At 43.6% G+C, this 22,662-nt stretch overlaps 3 protein-coding genes and 1 long non-coding RNA gene across 14 annotated transcripts in view; 2 read left to right on the top strand and 2 right to left on the bottom strand.

Moving 5' to 3' along the window:
* frmd4a (FERM domain containing 4A) overlaps nt 1–12,046 on the top strand; it is an 89,719-nt gene extending 77,673 nt beyond the window's left edge. For 8 of the 11 annotated variants that reach the window (XM_035156257.2, XM_035156256.2, XM_035156253.2 and 5 more), the window contains 10 exons: nt 278–411; nt 501–623; nt 3,569–3,800; nt 3,931–3,987; nt 4,084–4,321; nt 4,598–4,756; nt 4,984–5,313; nt 5,418–5,998; nt 6,992–7,094; nt 8,655–12,046. In XM_035156257.2, coding sequence (XP_035012148.1) covers nt 278–411; nt 501–623; nt 3,569–3,800; nt 3,931–3,987; nt 4,084–4,321; nt 4,598–4,756; nt 4,984–5,313; nt 5,418–5,998; nt 6,992–7,094; nt 8,655–8,757 — 2,060 coding nt within the window. In that variant the 3' untranslated portion in view covers nt 8,758–12,046. Of the gene's footprint in view, nt 1–277; nt 412–500; nt 624–3,568; nt 3,801–3,930; nt 3,988–4,083; nt 4,322–4,597; nt 4,757–4,983; nt 5,314–5,417; nt 5,999–6,991; nt 7,095–7,550; nt 7,623–8,654 lie in introns of all 11 variants that reach the window. The other 3 variants (XM_047339761.1, XM_035156250.2, XM_035156252.2) reach the window with 2 other exon arrangements.
* Nucleotides 12,047–13,729: 1,683 nt separating this feature from the next.
* On the bottom strand, nt 13,730–15,472 carry si:dkey-30c15.13 (uncharacterized protein LOC558731 homolog). The gene is made up of 7 exons (XM_035157565.2): nt 15,339–15,472; nt 15,070–15,231; nt 14,877–14,987; nt 14,744–14,800; nt 14,196–14,306; nt 13,904–14,050; nt 13,730–13,783 (listed from the first exon to the last, which is right to left on the bottom strand). The coding sequence occupies exons 2-7, from the start codon at nt 15,229–15,231 to the stop codon at nt 13,730–13,732; spliced, it is 642 nt and encodes a 213-aa protein (XP_035013456.1). The 5' UTR covers nt 15,339–15,472.
* A 614-nt stretch (nt 15,473–16,086) lies between these two features.
* On the bottom strand, nt 16,087–22,313 carry LOC118109098 (B-cadherin-like). Its single transcript, XM_035155925.2, has 15 exons — nt 22,048–22,313; nt 21,222–21,305; nt 20,989–21,114; nt 20,748–20,903; nt 20,518–20,659; nt 20,261–20,433; nt 20,047–20,175; nt 19,778–19,963; nt 19,455–19,699; nt 19,208–19,350; nt 18,785–19,009; nt 18,471–18,695; nt 18,231–18,373; nt 17,081–17,218; nt 16,087–16,921 (listed from the first exon to the last, which is right to left on the bottom strand). The coding sequence occupies exons 1-15, from the start codon at nt 22,093–22,095 to the stop codon at nt 16,667–16,669; spliced, it is 2,418 nt and encodes an 805-aa protein (XP_035011816.2). The 5' UTR covers nt 22,096–22,313; the 3' UTR covers nt 16,087–16,666.
* LOC118109099 lies at nt 17,777–20,481 on the top strand. Its single transcript, XR_007032701.1, has 5 exons — nt 17,777–17,867; nt 18,265–18,394; nt 19,492–19,724; nt 20,049–20,188; nt 20,273–20,481. It is a non-coding gene; the product is annotated as an uncharacterized LOC118109099 (long non-coding RNA).
* Nucleotides 22,314–22,662: the final 349 nt, after the last annotated feature.

Raw genomic sequence — 22,662 nt, 5'->3', positions numbered from 1 at the left:
GAGTCTTGGAAATTGTGCGTCACAGACTTTGTCCTAAACTGCCCCTTCCTTGAAACACTGAAACTCAGTTTCCTTATCGAAACACACCATTCACTTCCCTGTAAACATCCTGCAAGGCTCGCAGGTGCATGAACGATTGTCTCCTTCCCCTCCACAATCGTCATCATAGAATGTCCCCACAACATACACACACACACAAAAACACACACACACAAAAACACACACACACACCATCCTAAGTGTTGCCCTCACGTCTTGTGCTGTCTGTACCCCTCAGGCTCTCAGGAATCAGACAGCTCCCAGACAGCTAAGAAGGACATGCTGGCAGCACTAAGGGCCAGGCAGGAAGCTCTGGAGGAAACGCTAAAACAGAGACTAGAGGAACTGAAGAGCATCTGCATCAGAGAGGCGGTATGAGAAAACACAACCTTGAAAACCAAAATACCTTTTAGCTCTTCTTTCCTAACTTTATTACCCTGGCACGCTCTTGTATTTTCCAGGAACTGACAGGAAAGCTTCCGAAGGAATATCCTCTGGATGTGGGAGAGGAGCCGCCCACAGTGAGAAGAAAGATCGGTACGGCCTTCAAACTGGACGAGAAGAAGATTGTTCTTAAGGGAGAGGTGAAGATTCAACTCTCAGTTCTTCTTAGTAGCACATGACTACACTCTCCAATGTCTGTGCACAAGTTTAGTGAAAACAGGAGGTAAACTGGACGTGTCAGTGTTTGAAACAAACACAAAATGCTTCATGTCTGACAGGCACTGGGCTGGAGGGATTGGAATATGTTGAATGATGTAGTGCAGAGGATCGGCTTTATTGATCACAACTGCTGTTGAACAGCTCAGTGCAGATCAAGTGTCTGTTTTACCATCCTCCAAGTTCTTAAGCCACAAAGCCAGCAGAGCATCTTGTTTAGATTTAAATCTGTGTGGTCCTAATTCTACGGTGAAACAGGTGATCCGAATTTGCAGCTCAGCTTGGTCCATTACCAACATCATGCTCTATTCACACTTAGATTGATATTATCTACATATCACACAACAAAAAACTTGGGTCGAACCAAAACTCCATTGACTTCACAGCCTGTTATAAGAATCAAAACGGCTTTACAGCCTATCACCAGTCCAAACCCCATACGGACATAGCTGTACCCTAGTGCCTCGAAGCAGTTTAACACAAACCGACATATGACATGTAGCATATTTCACTATTGAACATATATTGATTGTCATGTGAACTTATAAATAACTATTTTAAAATATATACACTACCGTTCAAAAGTTTGGGGTCACCCAGACAATTTCGTGTTTTCCATGAAAACTCACACTTTTATTTATCAAATGAGTTGCAAAATGAATAGAAAATATAGTCAAGACATTGACAAGGTTAGAAATAATGATTTTTATTTGAAATATTAATTTTGTTCTTCAAACTTTGCTTTCGTCAAAGAATGCTCCATTTGCAGCAATTACAGCATTGCAGACCTTTGACATTCTAGCTGTTAATTTGTTGAGGTAATCTGTAGAAATTTCACCCCACGCTTCCTGAAGCACCTCCCACAAGTTGGATTGGCTTGATGGGCACTTCTTGCATACCATACGGTCAAGCTGCTCCCACAACAGCTCAATGGGGTTGAGATCTGGTGACTGCGCTGGCCACTCCATTACAGACAGCATACCAGCTGCCTGCTTCTTCCCTAAATAGTTCTTGCATAATTTGGAGGTGTGCTTTGGGTCATTGTCCTGTTGTAGGAGGAAATTGGCTCCAATCGAGCGCTGTCCACAGGGTATGGCATGAGGTTGCAAAATGGAGTGATGGCCTTCCTTATTTAAAATCCCTTTTACCTTGTACAAATCTCCCACTTTACCAGCACCAAAGCAGCCCCAGACCATCACATTACCTCCACCATGCTTGACAGATGGCGTCAGGCACTCTTCCACTCAACCCACAAATGTGATGCTCCAGATACTCAACTAGCTCAAAGGAAGGCCAGTTTTATAGCTTCTCTCACCAGCAAAACAGTTTTCAGCTGTGCTAACATAATTGCACAAGGGTTTTCAAGGGTTTTCTAATCATCCATTAGTCTTCTAAGGCGATTAGCAAACACAATGTACCATTAGAACACTGGAGTGATAGTTGCTGGAAATGGGCCTCTATACACCTATGTAGATATTTCATTAAAAACCAGACGTTTCCACCTAGAATAGTCATTTACCACATTAACAATGTATAGAGTGTATTTCTGATTAATTTAATGTTATCTTCATTGAAAAAAACAGTGCTTTTCTTTGAAAAATAAGGACATTTCTAAGTGACCCCAAACTTTTGAACGGTAGTGTATATAAAATGACCTGCAACCTTTGGCCAAATAAAGGTTAAACACTTGGTGGCTTTTACAGGTTGTTCAGGATTAACCTCATTTAAAACCTTGTGCGTAAAATGGCACGGGGTGATGATTGATGATTATTAAGTGATCCCTGCTCATTTGTTAAGAAAGCAAAGGAAAGTGAGAGCACTGCAAAGCACCAGTCTGAGTCGTAAGTAGCTGTGCTGCGTCTTTGTCTTGCTGTCTTTTTTTGTGCCATGGGTAGATTTTCCAGAACAGCAGAACATCTAAAAATAGTCTGGCGGCATGCTCGCCATAGGAAGTGGTGATAGTAGGATTTTGTGTGTGTTTTTGTATGTGTGCAGGCATGTGGGTTGCTGAGGTTTTAAGCTTTGAAAAGAAATCCGGTGGACACAATATCACACAACTGCCTTGCAAAGCAGAAAGATGATGTTTCTTAATTCATGCTGAACACCTTAAACTCGTACACACACACAGAAACAGAAGCCGCCCTGGCAGCAGTGCGACGTGCTGTTAGTGAGAGGGATTCCACAGAACTGAGGTCGTCCAATAAGATGTCGACCCGATTCAATATACATCCCCCCCACCCTCTCTCTCTCTCTGGGGGGAAGTCAAATCATGTGTTTTCTGACATGTGCGTGTACACATTAAATGCTGTACAATGTGTGCGTCTGTGTTACAAGACTGCCTTAACTCTGCTACTTATCTGTAATTACATTCACAAGTTTCTACTATACTGTATTATACAACAGTGTACGACACCATGTATTCTGTTACACAGATACACATATGGCTGTAGAACACATTTGCTATGTACTTGTAGCTTGACAAGTATATTTTTCTTGGTACACCTTACAGTCTCTGCTCCACAAATCTCAGGAGAAGTGTAGCGGAGGAGAGGACGGATTGATGGAGAGGTTTTATTATTTGGGGACAGAGTGTGTCAGTATGCAGCGGTGAGAAAGTGCGGGGCTGCAGCACAGATAAATGATTTCCTCAGTGTGTTTTCTCTGGCAAAGCTCGGTCTGTGTTGAACCAAACGCGTTCATGGGAGAGTTAGAGCCTGAATACATGTCTGCAAACGAAGCTTTGTTGTTTTTGGATTCTGTGTCGATTTCTGTTGCTAAAACTGTGAGCAAATCCAGTGTTTTTGCGCTTGCTTGTGTCCCTCTGCTGGCACTAAAATCCTCTGTGTGTGTGTGTGTGTGCTTATCCCAGGAAGAGGAGCTGGAGCGGTTGGAGCGGGAGTTTGCCATTCAGTCCCAGATCACAGAGGCAGCCCGGCGTCTGGCCAGCGATCCTCACCTAAATAGTAAGAAGCTGAAGAAACAGAGGAAGACGTCTTATCTGAACGCACTGAAGAAGCTCCAGGAAATTGAGAACTCTATCAATGAGCACCGGGTCCGCTCTGGAAAGAAGCCGACGCAGAGAGCATCACTTATCATTGAAGGTACCAATAACCACTATTTATATGAGCTATAGTTGCCAGTATTCTTCTTTCGTACTATTTTCAGAAAGCTTTGCGTTAGGCTTTTGAGCTATAATCTCTAACACCTTGCTTTTGTTTCTCTGTCCTTTAGAAGCCAATATTGGTTCTGAAGACAGCTCACTGTCCGACGCACTGGTCTTGGATGATGGTGAGTCTTGAGCCTCCTCATTATTCCCAGATATATAGTTTGTTATAATGATGAAAACGGGTGTGCAATCTTATTTCAATTATTTCTCTTTTTCAGATGACCCTCAAGTTACAGGAACCCCCACCTTCTCTCCAGTAGCATCACCTCACAAGGGCCTCCCTCCTCGGCCTCCATCTCACAGTCGGCCCCCTCCACCGCAGTCCCTGGACGGCCTGCGACACCTGCACTACACACGCTTGGACTACGATAAATCACCCATCAAGCCCAAGATCTGGAGTGAATCGTCACTGGATGAGCCCTATGAAAAAGTCAAGAAACGCTCCTCTCACTCAAGGTACGAGTGGCTTAATGTTAGCCATCCTTTAAGAGTAGATCTATAATATATTAATGTTTATGTGTGAGGCTTCTCAAAGTTATTTCAGTAAACTGTTAAACAACCACAAGTGCATTTCAGTTATAGTTTACTTATTTTTATTATACCTCACTGAGTCGAGCGTGCTTGAACACCTCAAATGTAGGTTGATGCAGGATGCCTGTATAAATTGAGTATACAGTATATGTATTCAAATTATTAGGAAATATTTGAACATTTTCCCTGCAACTTTCTAAGTAACAGGCGTTTCCCGAGCTCTGGCAGTGCAGAAGCCGGAGGCAGTAACTCTCTGCAGAGCAGCCCCATCAGGAGCCTCCCTCACTGGAACTCTCAGTCCAGCATGCCGTCGACCCCGGACCTGAGGACTAGGAACCCACACTATGTACATTCTACTCGGTCAGTCTTGAAGCCTTCAGTTTTGAATGTTTATTCAAGGGTTAAATCACTTTGGTTACCATAACAGATTATATAAATATATATACAACAAGATAAGAAATGATGTGTGTTTAAAGTTCCCTAACTAGAATGGGGTCACAGGACCCACAGCTCTCTCTTGTTTGTCCAACTACTTTTTATAATTTCCAAATGAACTGAAAGTCGTTTCTTTTAATTCATTCTTACAGGTCAGTGGACATCAGTCCAACCCGTCTGCACAGTCTCGCTCAGCACTTTAGGAACCGCAGCTCCAGCCTCGAGTCCCAGGGCAAGCTGCTCACGTCCGACCCTGACACACACCCGCACACCCTGGGAACACTGGGCAGTCCTGACTTCTTCCTGGTCCCAGGACGCTCCAATGGCTCTGACCCACTGGATGACTGCTCATCGTGCACCAGCCAAAGCAGCTCAGAGCATTACTACCCTGCTGGTGGACCCCCTGGCAGCAACCCCAACTACTCTACTCTGGGAGAGGACTCACCCTCCAAAGCCAGGCAGAGGCAGAGGCAAAGGCACAGGTAAGAGTGGGGGAGATACAGGGTTCCTTGACACAACCCCTGTTTTATAATATGTATAAAGAAATCTATAAGATGTACAGTGTTGACTTATGTTCTCTGTCCAGGTCTGCTGGAAACCTGGGTTCCTCTAACTCCGGCTCCATGCCAAACCTGGCAGCTAAGAACGGCTCTGTTGGAGGATCAGGTGGAGGCAGCATGGGAGGGGGACACCACGGAGTTTACCTCCACAGCCAGAGCCAGCCCTCCTCTCAGTACCGCATCAAGGAGTACCCGCTGTACGTGGAGGGCAGCCCCAACCCCGTGGTGGTGCGCAGCCTGGAGAGCGATCAGGAGGGCCACTACAGCGTGAAGGCCCAGTTCAAGACGTCCAGCTCCTACACAGCCGGGGGACTGTACAAGGAGGCCTGGGGGGGAGAGGAAGGAGGAGAGGGGAGCGGCCGTCTCACGCCGTCGCGCTCTCAAATCGTACGGACTCCGTCATTGGGGCGAGAGGGTGGTGGAGGAGGAGGGGGGAGGGCAGCGGTATCTGACGAACTACGATGCTGGTACCAGAGGTCCTCAGGGAGCCTGAAGGAGAGGAATCATTCACATTCGGGGTCCACCTCCTCCGAGACAGGGTCACAGCAAGGCACTCTGGGACATGGACGAGGGAGCAGAGTCGGGACACTCGCCAAAGGCTCACCAGGTGGGTCGCCTTCCTGTGTTCTCGTCAAACTTTTGTCGTATGGAGAAAAGAAATTCGTCATTGTGTTTAAGATTAAACCCTTGGAGTTGTTAGTTTAACAAATAATTCTGTGTATTCAGACGCTCTGACAATTATAATCTTAAATACTAGAAGGCCTTGAGGTTATGAGATTCAAGGCTGAGGTAGATCGGGTCTTCCACCAACTGGAAGATCGCTGGATCGATCCCCGGCTCCTCCAGTACGTACTTTGAAGCCATACCCTGACATGCACCTCCCCAAAAATGTAACCACGCATCTAGGCAACGCAGACCGCACTCTGTTTGATGATCGTACAGACCATCTCCTCCAACGCCATCAGCCCCAACTCCAACATGATAACACTCGCCACTGAAGTAATCAGAGATGCCAAAGCATGACCGGAAACCGGAAGAAACACCAACACAGTAGCATAGAAACTCTACGGCCTCTCGCGTTTACAGCGGAGTGACAAACACACACCTACGCACAACTATAAGTACTCACAATGACGTAGGCCCTGTGCGTAGCCCACGTGCGTACCTATGGCGTAGCTTCGATGCAGATCCATGAATCAGCCTTAATGTGCTGCCTTATGCACCAAGAAGGATTGTAATCTGCTATCAGATGTGAATTACTGATAGTAACTCAGAACACACACAAATATATTTGTGCTCACAAAAGAGCTAAAATATAGTGGATATCAAATGTCACTGCACCAACTTACATTACACAAACAGATATCTTTAAAAATCCAAAAGGCAAAATTGTGTTTAGATTATATAAAGGTTATATGGGAGTTGCAGTAGCTGTGTTGGACAAATCTATGGTGACGCATCATTTTGGATTAAAACTAGCTATGCGAGGGGAGAGAAAGTGTAAAAGGTTTTCCCTGTGTTTATATATATTTGTTTCTTTTTATCTCATGCTGCTGCTGTATCTTATTCAGCCTGACTAACTGTCAGTTTCCCCCCATAGCTGCATCCCCTCACAGCCAGAGGAGTATGACGCCCTCCAGTGAACACGCAGCAACACCCACTCCCCCCTGTAGCCCACAGCACATCCTCAACTGGCAGAGCGGGTAAGAGACACACACACACACACATGAAGCGGCTGAAACAGGGGGACAAAATGATTGAGGATGTGACTTCATCTTAAATTCAGGACAAACTGGATGCTGCCCTTTCAGCTTCCTACTCACCATCTTTCTCCAAACATCACAGTAACACCCTCACAAGCTTTGACTGTCTGTTGTGTCTGTGTCAGTGTCAGTTAATGTTATTCTGAAAACTAAACTCTATTTCTAACCTTTTCTTTCGTACTCAAATCATAACACTCCTCTTGGCTTTTCATGCTATTTGTGTAAATGTTTTTAACACTGCATCTTCACTTCCTCTGTTTTTCGTCCCATCTCTCACAACGTCTGTCCTCAACGGAGCAATTTTCTACCACCTAATATTGTCGTTTCTTTTTCGTCTCTCTTTCTGTCCGTACTAACCCTTCTTTCCTTGTGTGTGTGTCCTCTCTCCTGGTTTAGAGGCACAGCAGACTGCTCTCCTACTGAGGACGTCTGTCAGTCTCCCCCTCAGCCCAGCTCTGATGCATAGAGGTACTGTCTGTGCTTTCGGCCTCCCAGTGGTCTAAACATAGAGTGTATACTGTTGGGAAGACACAGCAGCAGCATAAGCAGACATTGCAAACAAAAAAAGAAACTTTAGGCAAAAATATATTGGGACAAATTTACACAAAGTCAGTTTTAAAATTTTGTGGAAATCTGTCTGTACACAATCAATACACGATAAAGCTGCTTTCAGACATGCACTGAACTCTGGATTATCTCCTGAAATTATCCAGAGTTGATGTATGCGAGAACGCAAATATCCGCCCCCTAGTACAAACCAATGACATTTGAGAATACTAATAAGAAGGATTATGCGTTGATGAGGTTTCTAACACGAGACAAACGAGAAACTGAAATAGACAAACTATCAGGATGAAAAAGTGCTGCCATTCTTGTAGAAGAGGCCGACAAAGACGATAACTTGAAAAGACAATGAGATTCGAGAGCGTTTGGTGATCAGGGCCGACTGCAGCAGGATTTATGCATCATGTCCTGCCTCCTATATGCGCCATCTCTCGCCTCAACGCTCCAGAGATTTCCCTGTTGTTCTGAACAGGTCTGACTCAGACAATCTGCTGCGTTCTTTATATAAAAAAGGCGAAATCCAGAGAATATCCTCACAGTTTAGTCCGGACATCTTCATGTTCATGTCTGAAAACAGCTCAAATGTATCATCGACTGTGCGGGGGCTGACAACGACGAGGGGTTCACAATTTCTCGCTCTGTTGGGTGGAGGTATGTGTGTCAGGTACTTGTCTGGCTGCATCTGTATCTGATCTCTGCATGTGCTCTGCTCTGTGTTCTGATAATGTGGCTCATTCCCTACAGGATGTACTAATAGAAAGACTTAACCATGTGCTGAATGTGTGGCACCACGACAACGTTCTTCTTAAAAACGAATGCTGACAACTAGAAAATCGTGTAGATGATGGTTTTTTAGATTTGTTTGACTGATTTACCTTTTGAAATGAGAAGCTGTTATGTGACGTCAGTGCGATCCTGCTCTCTCTTCCTCCGCAGGTCGTTCAGTGACAGCTGTTTTCTCAGCAGCCCCCTGTGTTCAGAGCTGGCAGATGTGCAGTGGTACGGACACGACAAGGCCAAACCTGGAACCCTGGTCTGAGACCTTCCTTTAGGAGCCGAGAAAAGTCCCGTCGCCCTCTCCTACTGCCTCTCCACTGTCCCTCACTACTACCCATCGACAACCAACAACCTCATCCTTAAAACCCTACAAAATCCTGCCCCGACCGGATTGGTGGACTGGATATGAGCCTTCCTCCTCCTCCCTCTATCCCGCCCCTTCATCCATTTCCCCTCTTTATTATGCCCCCTCCTCTATCACAGCTCAGCCAGACAGGGACACACTCACTGGGCTCTGATTAGGGCGGATTTCATCAGACAGACTGAGAAGTGCCACCTCAGCTGTTGAACAGTTGCCCTACAGCACCAAGGAGCTCCATCTGTACCCACCCTCACCGGGACGAGGGGGAAGAAGCGATGGGGATAGAGAGCACAGAAACTCAAACTCAACAAAATTCAACTATCGGCCATTTCCAGGATCCGTTTCATATCTCATCTTTGAGCCCCCCCCAATCTAACAAACTTTAGTGCATTGCCACCAAATCATTACTGGATTTGAGCCACCAGTTTATAACCCATTCCCTGCCCTCGAACAAACTGTGTTGGTCTTCATTACTCCCATCACTGTTGTTCGTCTTGTTTCTGTTTGTTCATTTCTCCCTGCGTAATTATAAATAAGAAAAGACGACACCAACTTTTCCAAAATCTGGATTAACACACATGACTCTTCTCAGTTTTTAACCCACAACCAAAGACAACTACTGGATTGACTGGTCACACCTTGGGAAGAGCGCCTGTGAATTCACAGGATGGTTTCTGGGACGCTGTCGGGAATATTTGCGAGGACTATAGCAATAACAAACATTGTACAAGTCTATGAAGTGGTGTGTAAATCCTGAGTGAACTGAAGCACATGTTCTCTGCCCTGTGATGCCTGGAGTTGAGGCTCCTCAGTGCATCTCAGGGAGAATATGGTGTTTTGGTTATTGTGTTTGGCATCAAGCTACGTTTTCTCCGTACGTGTCTGGTCTTTACACGATCCCTCTGCCCATAACAGTTTGTTTGGCCGCATGGTGGTGGATTACGAACAGTGCTGGAGCCAGCGCGCGGAGGGTCGTGTTGGAGCTTCATCTTTTAACATGACCACACACGATCACAGTTACTGCAACGTTTCATTCCAGCTCGCCACATCTTTCATCTCCCGCCCTGACAGTAGGAGATGATTGGCTGTTGACACCTGCTGGCGTTACGTGTAGTTTGACATTGAGGCTGTTAAGTGATAAATCTCAACAGTGAATCATCTTGTTTTTATCACTGCTGTCTCCTCTCTGGTCTTGGATTTATTTAGCAGTTCACACCATGCTGGGTGTTTGTGTCAGTCCCTCTGTAGCACTGTGTCTTCTCCTCTTTCTGTCCGTCTCTTCAGCATGACAGCAGCATCCTGACTGAACACACACAGTCTGAACTCAGTGCTGGACAGATCACACGCTGACTGTCAAAATACTTTGCATCTATGGGCACACACGAGTACTAATATATTTGTGCCAAACATGTTACACTTGTACTGTATTCAGCGCTGGAACGGCAACTTGTTTGAGCTGTAGATCCCTTCAAATCCCCACAGTGCATAGACATTCTATTAAACAGCAAGGAAGCAAGATTCTACTTCACATACGATTTGGCATCAGATGGACTGTTAAGGAATAAGTCGATTGTACTTTGGTTTTAAAGCACAACGTTAACAGTGTGTGAGGGCTGGAGCTACTACTGTTGTATGTTCTCATTTTCCACTCTCATCTACTGATGAGTTGTATCGAGGTGCAAACAGGCAACTAGAAAAGCTAGAACCGCAGACGAGGCGTTAAATAATCGTGTCTTTAACAGCACATAGATTCATTAATAGTTAATATTACCAGAGTGTCAGGGCAGACGACAAGCCATAATAAGAAGTGAGGAAAAAGCCTCTTGAGATGGAGCGACTTATTTTATCGCACGTCCCAAACAACAATGACATATTCAGAACAGGGTTAGAAAAGCACACCTGGTTTTGTACAAAGGAAGTTGAACTGTGCATGTTCTCGCTGTCCCCGAACCAGTTCCCCTTCGCTCCCCAGAACAAGGTTTACCCGTTGTTCCGTCTTTGCACAAAATGTGAAGATAATGACAGATGACAATTCTGGATAAATCGTGTGTCGTGCTCGGGAGCGTTGGCGCGCATCTTACTCTGTCCCTCGCTGTGGTGTTTCCTTTATGCACAGTTGATGTAATCTGCCACTTTCTAGACTATTTCCCATGAGAAGGTTTAACCCTCTCTCGTGCCCCCGTGCATGGCTGGTTCTCCAAGAGTTATCCACCCTCGCCCGCTCAGATTTGTGAGGTCCTTTACCCAGGATTGGAACTAGCACTTGCCAGTTACCATCACTCTATCTAATCAGGAGTTATGACTTCAGTGTATTCAAGGTTGACCCAGCTTTTTGCACTGAGAGTCTGCGCTCAGACTTTTCCCATGCATGCCATGCAGATCCGCTGATAACAACCCTAAACACATCCAGCACCTGAGTTCTTTACGCTAACATTAGCACGTCTTTCTCCATAGTGTCAGCCCCCCCACCCCAGCCCCCAGAGGGTCCCGTTCTGACCTTGTGCAAACCTCTGACCTCTGAGCCCGATGTGATGAAGTGTGACGTCCCCTCTGTAGTTCCAAACAAGCCCATATTTTCTGTGCTCCATTAAGATGTTTGAGGTTTTTTGTAATACTCCAAGAGAAGTGAACTAACTTTTATCAGTCTTTTCCTGTATGTGCGGAGGGGCACCGTAAGGTTTTGTGGGGTTTTTAACATTGACATTCATTGTTTTAACAATGTTCCATTTTATATGAATCAGTATTGTTTTTGTTTTTTTAGTTCCGACATTGTAACGACCCTTTCAGGTGCTACAAAATGACCAGTTACTGCTTTGTCACATAGGATCTAGACATCTCTCCACTGTTATCGATAGATTCAATACCAGATGTGCAAAATGAAGCTTATTTTAACAAACCGTTTAATAGTAGAACACTTCCCCTCGCAGACAATAGAGCATGTAACTTGATTTTATCAGTTCTGTTCAACTGTAACAATACATTAAAGGTGTTGTAGGAAAAAATGTGGAATTGATAAGAAAAAAAAAACTGAATTCCACAGTTAATTTATTCTTTTTTCTATTAAAAATTTGTATAGTAACTTTACATTTTTCAAAACTGTGTTGTTGGAAATTGATGATGAATTTTCAAGATGAGAAGCCGTGGTGGTTCTTGAGAGTAAGAAAAATAAATTATTGATGAATGTTCTCAAGATGATGCTTTTGTCTGTTTTTTTTCTTTATTGAAAATCAAAGACAGGAAGTTATTTAATCCCTCACTTCCTCACAGATTAAAATCCTTCCAGGCCGTTCAGCTGAGAGGTCAGAGTATCAGTGAGAGTCTCCAAATGGAGTCACCACTTCCGCACACACTCACTCTCTTGTCATCACATCCAGGCCCCAGTCACTTCCCTCTCACACTCTGACCCTCAGAGAAAAGGAGAGGGAGGATTTCCTGTGGACTCAGAACTAAGATACACTCAGAAGAAAGACAGAAGATTTTACGAAGAGGAAACGACTCATCAGCCAACAGCAGACCCCCTCATTAAACATCTGGGTAGATTATTTTCCCAAGTCGTGACAGGGGTTGGCTGTAAACAGTCTTTCTGTCTGTGACTGCAACATGGAGCCGCTCGAGTGAACATGCACGGAGACATCTGAGTAAACCGATCTTGTCTATGTACACTCATATCACGAAACCCCAGCGACACAGCTTGTAAACACACACTCAAACAGTAGTTGTGAGGTTTCACCATACAGCAAAGTGGTTGATAACAAATTAATCAAATCCAGTTTCTTTCAGGACACCAAACCTCACCATTCTTTTCTTTTATTCTGGTCCCGTGTCCGTTCACTAATGAATCCCATGTTAGTCTTTGTACTCGGTGTGTTCCCATAGCAGCTCCACAAACCAGGCAACAGCTGGAAGCTGTTAGCCCGACATGCCGTGAGAAACTAGCTGCTCTGTGAGGGTTTTTTTTCTTTTCACTTGCACAAGTCTGTTAGCGTGTGTGTGTGTGTGTGTGTGTGTGTGTGCGTGCGTGCGTGCGTGCGCGTGCGTGCGTGCGTGCGCGCGTGTTCTACAGGAGTGCTCTGTGACCTTGCTTTATATTCTTAATGAAATACTCCATCATTTAAATACTCACACACACACACACACACCACACCCTCCACTGTGTCAGTGCAGCCTTGGACATCTATCTTTGTGAGGACCAGCTCAAGTTTTAGGCCATAGATGCTTTTTTAAGTCCTTTCAGATGCAGTTCAGCCTCTAACAATAGACTGTTTCCATTTTCTATACAACTAGAATAAGGCTGAGTCTCATGATAAGTGAGGGTAAGACGTCGTCACCATTTCATAAAGTTCAGTAAACTGATGAGTGCTCTGAACATAAGGATCAATACATGAAGAGATCAATGGAGCCTAAACCTTTACACTCAGTGATCATCAGATCAGTGAATTATCGTTGGACATTTCCTATTTGGTCCATCCCATGATGTCCTCTCACATAACATCCTGTAGGTTTCCTGGTCTGAAGTGAAACACTTTCGACCTCTATTCTTACACTAAATAGAGGAAGTTGATCTGTGTATCTGACTTTAACATGAAAAACATGCAGCAATGCTGCCTCCTAGTGTTGAAAATCTGAACAACTGGAAACCCATGACAGCTGTGTGAATATTCTGTTAAATTACCAGATAGACGTAGGTTTGTTTACGGCTGTTTAATGTTAGATTTTCCTTTATATAACAGCTTTCAACAAGCAGACACTTTATTATTAAACAAATTCATCTCAAAACAATCTTAAATCAGGAGTGTTCACACAGTCTCTGATCAACATCAGTAACCAGGATTACCACGGGAGGAGTGTCCACACTAGTTTGAATGAAAGAGCTTCACAGACTAAACTCCTCTTGTTCCAGTAAAGGTCCATTTGTTTCATCCGGATCCTGTCCAGAGAAAATAATCAGACATTAACTCCAACAATATGTGATAATCCAGCCTGAATAGTGTTCTGTCTATCTGTGGTATAACTGGTGTATTGAGCCAATTCCTCTGTCCTACTTTACCTGTGTGAGCCGGTTGTAGGCCTGAGCGCGAGGAGCACAGTAGCGACGCAGGCCTCTCCAGGACAGGAAGAGTATGTAGATTGATGACAGAAAACACAGAACACTGAAGGCTACAGAAGTTCCCCTCGCAACATATGAGCCAGCACGCTGGTGACAACAGGGAGCGAGTGAGAAAAACAATTACACACTGATCAGAAAGCATTGATTTCCACACAGGAGTGGTGGATTCTCTCAAATAGATCTTAACACATTTCCTTGTTAAAAATTAATAACTGAAGAACTGCAGAGGTACCTGTTGGTTCGTGCTGAGAGCAGCAGGGTGTGTGGACCTGAGACTGTTGGCCAGGAGAGCAGAGAATCCAAACAGAAGACTGAAGATGTTCAGGACCATCAGGATGATGATCTGTGTGTAGTTAAGATGCAAAATCAAGTGAGTTGATACTAGAGTCCGACTGGTGTATTGTACATGTGAGCCTTTAACAGATGGATGCACTTATATGAAAACTTTTATTTTCCAGGATAACCGATGCAGAAAATATTTGCATTTATTTTAAGTTAAAACACAGTTCTATATAATTGGCCGTTTTTGTGTTTTCTTTTTATTTACAGTTATTTGTAATAAAGTTTATTGTTGAACTGTAAAATGTCAAACCTCAATTATCTTACTTTGGTTTGATAACGACTTCAACATATTATTATTATTATATATAACAGGGTTGGTTATATGATAATATTTTTTACTCCTAAATATCAGTATTAGCATTAGCCCTCAGAAGTCCATATTGGTCGGACTCTAGTTGATAGGGTTAGTAATGACATAAGAAATGATTAAACATTTACCTTCAGTTTATTGGCTTTTCTCCGAACCTCCATTGCCAGACATCCAGCAGCCACGTACTGTAACAACACAACAGTTATGACCCAGTGTCTGACTCTGTGTCAGTCTGAAATATTCACATTGACTTGAACTCACAAATAGGCTCGACCACACAGGTGTTGTCATGGAGACGGCGCAGTTGTAGCTCACACATGCATGTGTGACTGTGCTTAGAATGCAAACTAACGCACTGAGGACTTGAACCACCTGAGGGGGAACATGGAGCATGAAGCAGGTCAGACTGTTTGAATGCTGATACACTTGCGTTGACCAGTATGTGGCACCTCACCCCGCTGACTAGAAGTCTGGTGTTGACCACAGTCCCAAACCAACGATGGATCCTAACATTGTCCAGCTCCACCTGAACAGAGGTCTGGGCCTGTGGGCGGGTCGCAGGTGTCTCTTTAAAGAACACATGGTACAGCCCCTCCTGAAACATGTTCTGTGTCATCTGTAGAGGAACACAAAAGGTGAGTCAATGCTGAAGAGCCAAACCCATTTTCTGCTCCGACGCACTTCATTCAGATTCACTTGATTTCAGCCTGAGAAGCCACTTACCTTCCCCGAGAGCTTTAACTGATTAATCCACAGGCCCTCATGTCCACATTTACCGTCATCTGACCACAATAAGAAACATTTAAACTGTTAAACAGCTTCCCCCCCTGCTGCCGTCACTCGTCAGTGAAACATAGAGAATCAGAGAGTCAAAGTTCACTGGAGCCGGTTGATAGTGAACGGTTAAAGTTCACTAAGAGGTGGAGCGACTTGTTACTCACATTGTATTTAGATGTTGTCTCCCTGGTGATCCATGACTGGATCACTCAGACAGGAGAGATGAGATCAGGGCGCTGATCAATGCCCTGCAGCAGTGACCTGAGGTTATAGGATCAGAATATAGTATGATCTCACATTGAAACAACAGTTAATCAATATTGTCCAACTTTCCTGCATAAATATGTAATTTATAAGAGGATTGGAGATCAACCATTGTAAGCACTATTTCACTGTGATGCATTCTCACCCTCTACTGGAGGGAAATGGAATTGAACAGGTTGAAAACATCAGAGATCTGCAATTGTTTTGTTTGGGAGGAGGGCTCACTCTGAACAAATTTCATACACTGAATGATTTGAAAAAAAAATGTTTTTGTAGTTTATTGGCAACTTCCTGAAAAGTGTTTTTTGTGTGTTTTTTAATAACGTTGCGGATAAAGTCATGTTTTCACGTTGAAACTTTTAATCAATACTGTCTGTGCCAACTATCAACTCCCCCTCCTACATCATTGTACAGAGAAATAAAATCAACATTTACAAATAAAAACTTTATTTGATCGCATGAATCACAGCAAAAATTAAATACAGACGATGAGGGTGAAATGATTCTGTAAAAGCAAAAAGCCTATTTAAAAAAAATAATACAAAGATAAAAAAAGATGATCTTGATTTTTAGCTTGTGTCTTTGGTACTTCTAAAAAAAACGTTTGTTGAGCGGCAAAAGTGTTTTTGTGGCATTCAGCTCTTTACATGCAGATATCCCTTCGTTATTATAAAATTATCGTTGACGTAACTTCTCCACAGATGCTGAGGTGGAGTCTGATGTTGAGGCTGCGTAAGGTTTCAACACTGGGCCTCCAATGCAGAGAACTGTTATCCCACAGAATAAATGAAATAGAAATGATGTTTACTTTTATTTGCTCAATCAAACAAATGAAACAAAATAGCTAACTTGACATGATCACAGTAGGGACACTATTAAAACTACTATTAGACATTATTTAGTCTGTAAATGCCATTATTTGTGCAGTAAACAAACGTGGAAAGCAGTGTGAGGATGTTGGGCAGATGGACACAAAGCTGGAGGATCTTTGTTAAAAGCGCACAGGCCCGTCAGACCCATTCTGTTTTTCCCGGCAGTGTTTCTGTGTCTTCGTCGTCCTCCTCTGTCCCACGAGTGTACAGGTCAGCCAACCTGTTGAAAATTGGTCCCCACTGACTCAGGCTCTGAAAGTCCTGCTCCTCGTCCGAGTCTGAGGAGTTGAGGGAACTGAGCGAACTCGCCTCAGAGCTGACTCCTTCGTAGTCAAACACCAGGAGAGAGTCGAAAGGAGGAGCTGTGGGGTCACTGTCTGCAGCCTGCAAGTTCTAGAGAGGGAGTCAGGGAGATAATGAACTCCTACACACATACAAGCGACATCTTTAAAAATGGAATACATCTGGCACTGATACAAAAGAGCAGATCTTTACTTGCTTAACCAAGTTATTCTGGTAAAGTAGCTCTATACATTTTTCAACATCACTCACGTTTTCAATAAATGTACATATCTCCTCATTGGCTTGGGGCAGGAGACGGTAGCAGGGTCGGCTCTGGACGGTCGGGAAGACGTCAGTGACCTTGTGACAGTTATCGGGCCCCTTCTGAAGCTGGCTCAGGTCAAAGTCCTGGAGGAATAGAGAGGAAACACACTTTCAGTCATTTGCCAATATCTCATCTCAATATTTCACTGTGAATAAACACGGAGTGGCTTCAACAAAATTAGCCACACAACTCATCTCGACTGGATGATGTGGTTTAAAGATGCAGTGTGTAACATTTAGTGACATCTAGTGGTGAAGTTGCATGTTGCAGCTGAATGCCCCTCACCTCACCCTCCCCTTAGAGAACCTGTGGTAACCTTCAGTTGTCATAAAAACTCAAAAGGTGTTTTGTTTGTCTAGTCTGTAGAGAGGACCTGATCCTAATGTAAATATAAAGTATTTAAATATAGAGGGCCCATTCCAGGGTAAAGAAAACAAAATTATAGTAGTTAATTATAACACACTAGTGAAAACAACACTAGGATTATTTTATATTCAATTTCTGCCAATAGATTCCTTTCACTTAAATCTTACACAATGGACCTTTAATATAATCATTATCTGTAAGAGCCATTATGTGATGTGTTATTTTGACCACTAGGGGAGGTGTAGTTTCTTTTGTGTCTAGTTATTTCAGTGGAGCACCAGATTTATATTAGAGCCAATTAGTTTTGAGCAGGAGGTGCTGGAGAGCACATGGTTCAAGTGGCTGAACCTGCAAAGACAAAGACAAGTAAGTTCATTATTCATGATTAAAATAAATGGGAACATCACCCTAAAGGACAAACTTGGACCTAATCTCATCATTTTAGAACTATCTGTTATTCATTATCTTTATATGTCTTCTATGTGTGTCATTATTTGACCTCAGTTACCCCCCAACCTCCTCTTAATCAAGGTCATGTTGTTAAATGTGTAACAAGTGTGCAAAGTAAGGCCCCAATTCTATGCCTGCACCGTTTGGCAAAAAATATTAAATAATATTATCTTTTGATGCTGGAACTAAAAGTGAGCTGTAAATGAACCATGGGAAACTTCTTGTATAAGAAGTCTTGAATAAAGATTTCTAATATCCTTTTCTTCTCTCATTCGCTACCTGGTCTTCTTCACCTCCTCCCTCTTCATCATAGAGGAAGATGTTGTCCCTGGGCATATCTTCAAGGTGACAGAAGTCCTTCTCCGAGCTCCTCCTCCTCCTCCTCAACAACACCAGCAGCAGCAGCAACAGCAGAAGCAGCACTGAGGTCAAGGGGAAGAAATGTGAGAAACTAAAGACGATAAAGTGAACAAAAACAAATGTAGGATATAGGGTGAGTGAGAAAGACCTGCTACATACACAAAAGACCAAAAATCACTCCAAGAACTGAGGTTGCGTGAGAAGAAATGTGCAGACGAGGGGCAGAATGTGAGATGAAGCAGGTGGAAGTGGCTCCTTCACACTGGCACACCTCCACAGCCAGTGTGCTGTCTTGGTAGAGCATGCCGACATCATAGATACGCATGAGAACATGGTAGTCACCAGGCGACAACTCCCGCTTGGGGGCCAGAGCTGCCACGCTACCTGTGAGGGGGCAAAAGAGGCAGCATTAACACCACAGGGGTCAAATCACGACTTCTACATCTCATCACTGTGTTATTTAGTGGAGTTACTGGTGGAGTTGGTGCTAATGGTCCAGTTGATCTTGTGCTCTCCTTGAAGCTCCACAATGAAGGGTCCAGCGTGACCCGGTCCGTCGAAGTCCACGATGTCCAACAATGCAGGGGCAGGGTCCTTGTTGCACAGAGTGGCTGTTCTCTGTCTGATCACAGGACGATGGTCGTTCACGTCCAGTAAAGTCACGACCACGGCTCCTGTCCCGGTGGCTGGGACAGTGTCTGGAAGCAGAGAAGAAGAAAGACTCAGCATCCCTCATTTTACTATCATTGTTTTGTTTTTTCTGTGGGACCAAGGGCAAAGGGGTTAATGTTCAAAGTGAATCTTAGAATCTTGAATGTCCAACGTGTGTCATTATAGCCGTTGAATGATTTGGAAATAAAACATTGAAAAGAAAATGTAGAAATTAAAAACGTTACCGTTGTCATAGCCCAAAATCAGGACTGTGTATTTGCCGTCTTTGACATAATGTGACTCTCTGTCCATGCTGCCTCTTACTTTGACCGAGCCGGTGTCTTGATCGATACTCAGCCAATGGGCAGTGTCATTGTGTATTTTATATCTGGAAGCAGGAGAAAAAAACTCAATCGGACCAGTGTTCATGCACAGAAACCCACAACATAAATGTGTCGACATGTAAACAGTGTGTACGTGTGTTTCCATCACCTCACGCTCTGTCTCCTGGCTGTATCTGGGTCCTCAGCTCTGACGCCGGCCACAGAGCTCCCTGCCTTCGCGTGCTCTGAGATGCTCACGAGGATCTCGGCTGGACTGAAAACAGGAGGCTCGTTCTTGTCCTCCACCGCCACGGTGACGGTGGCCGTCGAGGTCCACGTCGGCCCGGATGGCGGCACCTCGTTAGTCACCACCACCAGCAGAGTAAATTCAGGAGTGCTCTCAAAATCCAGCTCCTGGGAGTAGACGGAGAGAAAGGAAGTAAGTATAACGTACTCGTGTATGTTGGGTAGAGCTACAAACAGTTGGCTGACCTTGGCTGTTTTGATGATTCCCTCCATTTTATTGGCGCCTGTGGTGACGTTGAAGTGTCCGCACTCGTTGCCTGCGATTATTGAATATTTAGTGTTGGCGTTGGGAGATCCCGGCTCGTCCTGGTCTGTGACCTTTAACCTTATGACCTCCAATCCGGCTGCATTTTCAGGGACGGATGTGGAAATCTGAGGTGGAATCAAGACAATGATAATCAATGAAGTTACATATTTAAATATAATTTAGATTTTGAAGTATTTTTTCCACTCACAGATGTGATGATGAACTGTGGAACGTTATCGTTGCTGTCGGAGACGCTGATGATAGCGGTGCAGGTGGCTGCCAGCCCCTCGCCCTCCATGTCAGCAGCCTCAATGGTCAGCTTGTACTGTGGCTGGGTCTAACACAGGGAGGTGAGTTTCGGAGGAAGTGAGGGATGGGATGAGAAAGAACAGAGCGATGTTCATACTGTATTTCTACTCTACCTCTCTGTCCAGGCCTCCTGCTGCCACACTGATCAATCCGCTCCAGGGGTTTATGGTAAACATGTCCCCTCTGGGTATTTGAGGCGTCTGATTCTTTATCTGATACCTAATTATTGCATTGCTCATCTGTGGGTCGTCTTTATCCTCCGCCATCACCTTTAACACGGAGTCGTCTGTTGACAGCAATACACAAGTGGCTTGAAATACACATTAAAGGAATTAAAGGGGAGTTGAGAAGCTTTCGTGTCTTTTCTCACCGACTTCAGCGCTTTCGCTCACTGTGCCGTAGAAATGGTTCTGAGTGAACTGTGGAGCGTTGTCATTCTGGTCGATGACGTTGATGATAAGCTCCATCGGCTCCTCGGCTATGATCTTCTCCTGCATTGCGTGGGCCCACAGCTGCAACACACAGCACATATGTTCTGATAGCACAAGGATGTAGACATGTTGTCGTGGAAAATGAGGTTATACTTTTGTTTCAGCTCACAATGTATTTGTCCGTCTTCTCCCTGTCTAATGGCTGGGTCACGTACAGAACCCCAGATCGCCGATCAACAGTAAAAACACCCTCAGGACGCTGATCCGCCCCCGGTCCAGTGATCTTGTACGTTATCGCCACCTTCCCGTCATTGCTTGATTTAATCTAGAGCACAGTCATACAGATATTTCAGTCAAGAGGGACAAATGCATTCAAAACTGTTTAACTAATTTATTGCTTCAGCATTTACCTTCACCATGAATTTGGGAAATGGACCCCTGTCGTTCTCGGGGAAGTTAATCGCAGGAATGACCCACTCCCTCTTCATCCGTTTCAAACTGCCGGCCACATGGGGAAACTCAAAGGTGGGGAGTTGCTGGAGGCCAATGAGGGAGATGGAGAAATCAGGGTGTTTAACATTTAATTTAGATCAGATTTAATCCAATAAAGGAAGTTTAAGATTTAAAAAAAAGATAGATTTACCTCAAGGTTTTCATTATTGGAGCAGTTGTCTCTGTTGTTCAAGCAGCGTTGTTGGATCCCTGCCGCAGCCAGAACAGCTAAATACTGAGGATCAGACATTATCCAATTGTAACAACCACACCATAACATATTGTAACATATATATTTGACATTACTTACTACATTACTACATAACTGATACTATTGTACATACAAATTTGTAATATTTTACAAATAATCAAGTAATTGGTGTTAAATAATTTTCAGTCGTCAAAAGGTCAAAATGTTTTACAAGATTTGAGTATAAATTTAACAAACTCTCACACACAAAGACAAAGACAACTTGAATACCTGCACACACATCTTCGGCACAGTCTGTAATATATTGAACTTATTTGTATACATTTTTTACTTTTTATTTTTTATAGATTTTATTTTGTTGTATTGTTACAGTTGTACTTTAGGTTCCCATCTCTATCTTTTAATTGCATCTTATTTTGCTTTATCTTTCCCCCTACTTCTCTACTTCATACGTTTGTCATGGACCAAACACTAATGCAAATTCCTTGTCTAATTAAAAAACCTACATGGTGATGAATCTGATTGTAATCACCTACATATACTGTGTATGTAAAAATACACATTAAATAGAATAGTAAAAAATAAAAGGTTTGCTTTACTGAAAAAAACTGCTATAAACTTAGATTTTGAAAATATCTAGTAAAAAATATGTTTAAAAAATGTTTCTTACTGTATGATGAAGTTACAAGTCTTCATCACAAAGACGGAAAGTAAAATAAAATAAAAACAAAAAACTGCCCTTTTTGCTCTCTTGTCAAACACTCACCTGGACGTGGCACAGCACCAAAATCACCACCAAACTCCTGCTGTTCATTTTCTCCTTCAGAATAGAAACCCAACAGGTCTGTTCTCCACCGTCACTGCACCAACCTTCCACACTTGATCTGCTTCTTTTCCTTTTTTACTGGTTTTACACCTTCAGGGTTCCTCAGTCAATATAATTTATTTAATTAATCATTTTCCAGACCAAAATCCAGTCACCATTATTCATTCTTCAAACTGCCTGTGGCAACAGTGATCGTGTTGCTCCTGTTGAGGCCGAGCGGTTGTTTGATTTTATCAGTGAGAGGTTGGTGAAAAACAAAAGACGCTGGGGGTGCAGTTCAGGCACCATGAAGTAATGCAGGTGTGTGTGTTTATGCAGGTGATGCTTTGCCCTCTCACTTTTTAAAAAAGATTTAGTTTCTGCCATTTGTTTTAATAACCTGTGAAATTCTTCCCTAGTAAATGAGGAACTTCAGAAAGACACAACACTAACAGCATGCATTGAAAAATATAAATCCACTTTGATTTTACTGGTTAGATAATTGGACCGTTGGGCTGAACTTTTGTGTGTGTTTACCAAACACTGGAGTCTCCCATGACACTGACGTGATGGATA

This window comes from Hippoglossus stenolepis, chromosome 5, assembly GCF_022539355.2.
Source record: "Hippoglossus stenolepis isolate QCI-W04-F060 chromosome 5, HSTE1.2, whole genome shotgun sequence".
NCBI lineage: Eukaryota > Metazoa > Chordata > Actinopteri > Pleuronectiformes > Pleuronectidae > Hippoglossus > Hippoglossus stenolepis.
This window is presented reverse-complemented; position numbering and strand designations above follow the sequence as displayed.